The sequence below is a fragment of the Eurytemora carolleeae genome, unplaced genomic scaffold (assembly GCF_000591075.1).
Source record: "Eurytemora carolleeae unplaced genomic scaffold, Eaff_2.0 scaffold989, whole genome shotgun sequence".
Classification (NCBI taxonomy): domain Eukaryota; kingdom Metazoa; phylum Arthropoda; class Copepoda; order Calanoida; family Temoridae; genus Eurytemora; species Eurytemora carolleeae.
This window is the reverse complement of record NW_019397213.1, coordinates 4,040-7,143: the sequence shown is the minus strand read 5'-3', so window position 1 is coordinate 7,143 and position 3,104 is coordinate 4,040. Positions and strand designations below refer to the sequence as shown.

The window sequence follows — 3,104 nt, the reverse complement described above, 5'->3', positions numbered from 1 at the left end:
GAGGACAAGAGAAACTTGGAGAAACATCCTGAGAGAAAAAAAATAGTTTGATTTCTGTTTAATCTCTCTGGTTTATCATGGGGTTTATTGATTGATAACTGTATCAAAAAGCAACAAGCATTATCCAATTAGAGATAAATCCTTATAGGTGCGCTTTAACAGTAAATGGAAATATTTACTTCTACTGAAACATATCGATGAACATTTTCATGATCAATTAGTTTTTATCTAACTGCCAAATCTTGAATTCTTTTTTACATTCAAATATTAAGAAGAAATTCTTCACTATACATTAATATTTTAAAAAAAAATATTATTGGCAGAAAGTACACAGTAGACAACAAATATGTGATTTTTTACAAAATCATTATTCTAGTTAAAACATTTACTATTTACCATTTACAATTCGTAAATCTTCTGTTTGCATTTTCAAAAATGTAGTTGCCCAATTTTGTTGCTTAAAATTTACAGAAATTTTTATTTATCCAATTCTATAAAAGTATCTATAATGTTTAAAAGATGCCTTGTGGGCTTGCCTAAAATTTTGACTGAGAAACTCGTTAGATCCAGGGGAATTTTCTTAGCTTGGTTTAAAATGTTTAAGTTGAATGGACGTTCAATATATTTTAGAAAAAATCTAGTTTCTAGCAAAGCTGGGTTCCCAAGCTATAGTAATGAATAATGGGGTATCTCAATTTAAATTTGTTGGACACCCTGTAACTTATTGGTAATATACTTACCAAGTTTAAGTTTTTACTCCTGATAATACAATATCCATTCTTCACCAGATCCATGGAAAACTTTATCCAGCTTTTTCAATTCAGGATTTATGTGTAAACCAAATATTCAGTTCAGAATATAAGTGTAAACTGGATGAGGAGGACTTAAACCGCCAAAAATTCCAGAAGAAATTCTGCGTCGAAGGATTTTTCGAAGTGTCTTCTTTATACGTAAAGTTATATGAAATTTAGCTTATTTTAAGACTTGTTTTTTTTCAATTTTAAGATGCAAAAACTACACAACTTGCGCGGGCTCTTGTATAAACAGGCCACATTATTGACTTAATAAAACTATAGCTAAAAATACGCATTTTTTATGCAAACAAGAGATAATTATTTTGTTAAACTAATTTTAAAATTTAACAATTAAGCATAAAAAACATAGTAAGCACAGCAATTTTCTTTTGTATAACTAACTTTTTTTTACCTGAAACACAAGTCTTGATCTTTGTTCGGATTCTCAACATAAAGATGAAACTCCGAATCCGTTGTAAACCTGAACACCTGAAGAGTAGACTATACATGTGTGTAAAGGGACTGAAGGCGTATTTTACAGTTATATTCCATAATAGAGAATGACATGTATGATTCATAACGGTACCCTTTAACCTCCATATCTGAATAACAATTTGGAGAAAAGTTTTGATTTTCTTTATAGTCTCTGAAGTCACTTATATAGAGAACCCACAATTAAAAATCATTAATTTTAAAATTAGAATATCTCATTCATTCTTGATCAGGCAAAGATATTTCAGGTTTCATATTCCCCTCTGCAATAGAAGCAATACTTGAAAATAGGTCTCTAATCCATTTTAATGGTAAGTTGATCATTAAGGACATGATAATAAATTCTCAAAAAAAATAAAGCGGAATTAATCGCTCATTTTGAAATAGAATTTGTTGCCAAATTTATTGTTTAAATCGTTTTCCAAAATTGAAATTTTTACTCGATCCTAAAAATGTGTAAATCAAAGATTGAATTTAATTAATAATTACAAAAAATTACTTTTTTAGATTTTTTTTCTGAGAAAACAGGTTGAGAAGCCAACAGAACTAAACGCCTGTCAAGATCTAAATATCAGTTTCAGGATAAAATCTATAAATAATCTAGAAAATACAAACAGGAGAAAAAAGGTTGTTTTTTTTCCAACTTTGTTCAATAGTATCTTTAGACACAGAACACGAATCGTTATAAAAATGTCCATCATCAATGCAAAATGATTTATAAAAATCAAAAACTAGTCAAATCTTAATAGCAATAACTGCTAAAATAATAATAAACACAAAATCATAAGAAGAATGTAAAAAATGACAAATTTTTTCCCAAACTTCAAGCAACAAAAGACAACATGTTTATTTAGTTTATCAACGATTTTTTTCTGATTAAATAAGAAATCTAAATTTGAACTCATGCAATCTTTCAGAAGAATTTTTAAAAAGTAAAAGATTTGCCTGTTTTATCCGAATTTATCCTAAAAATGTGTTTCAGGATTTTGTCCAGGGTCTCCAGTAGGTTACCGTGCTGCTCTAGTCGACCAGAGGTTAAATAACCTATTGAAAGTTTGTGAAAAATCATGTTTTTTTTAATCTGATTATTTAAAAATATATGGAAAGGATGAGGTTGCTATTTATTTTCTAACCAATAAAACTTGATATTTTTTATTGTTTGAAAAACAGATTGTGGAGAACGGGCCCCTCATTTCACTTGTAATTTATATTCAATCAATCAATAATTATGTAAAGTGTGTTCTTGTTTATTCTTTTTAAAAGTGTATTCGATTATCCACCTCATAGATATCATTAGTAATGTTTTCATCTATAAATAAAATAGTAATCTCTGTTTTTCTGTTTGGATGTCCGATCATACCTTATGAACCCCTTTACCAATTAGCCTCAAACTTTGATTTGAGAATTCAGTAAAGCCACGGAAATGTTTTTTTTATAATTTGGTTTACAAAAGTAAGATTCTAAGTAGATTGTGTTCACTTTGATTACTTGGCAAAGCTGGGTTCCCAAGCTAGTAGTCTCAGAAACCTCCAAACTTCCACTTCCTGTACTTAGAGGCCAAATAAACAAATGTGCAGCATTTATAAAGTTAAATTTTTCGAAAAATCAAAAAATGTGTTCATCATAACCTTTCAGAAATCCAATAGCTAGGAGGGAGTCAGTATTTAGACCGTCCACATTTCTTTCATAGAACTCTACACTACCATGCAGCAAATCCTCGGCCTAAACAGAGATATCAAACAATCCTTTGGTAGCACGAGTTGTACAGGTGTGCAGTACAGTACAGTACAGTACAGGGCAGTACAGGTCACTGGAATA

At 29.6% G+C, this 3,104-nt stretch overlaps 1 protein-coding gene across 1 annotated transcript in view; it reads right to left on the bottom strand.

Moving 5' to 3' along the window:
* Positions 1 to 889: 889 nt before the first annotated feature.
* LOC111712769 (uncharacterized) overlaps positions 890 to 3,104 on the bottom strand; it is a gene marked incomplete at its 5' end in the record, with an annotated part of 3,183 nt that continues 968 nt past the window's right edge. Inside the window, 4 exons of the mRNA XM_023487490.1 lie at positions 890 to 1,283; positions 1,786 to 1,850; positions 2,232 to 2,330; positions 2,915 to 3,008. Of these exons, the coding sequence (XP_023343258.1) occupies positions 1,203 to 1,283; positions 1,786 to 1,850; positions 2,232 to 2,330; positions 2,915 to 3,008 (339 nt within the window). The remainder of the gene's footprint in view (positions 1,284 to 1,785; positions 1,851 to 2,231; positions 2,331 to 2,914; positions 3,009 to 3,104) is intronic.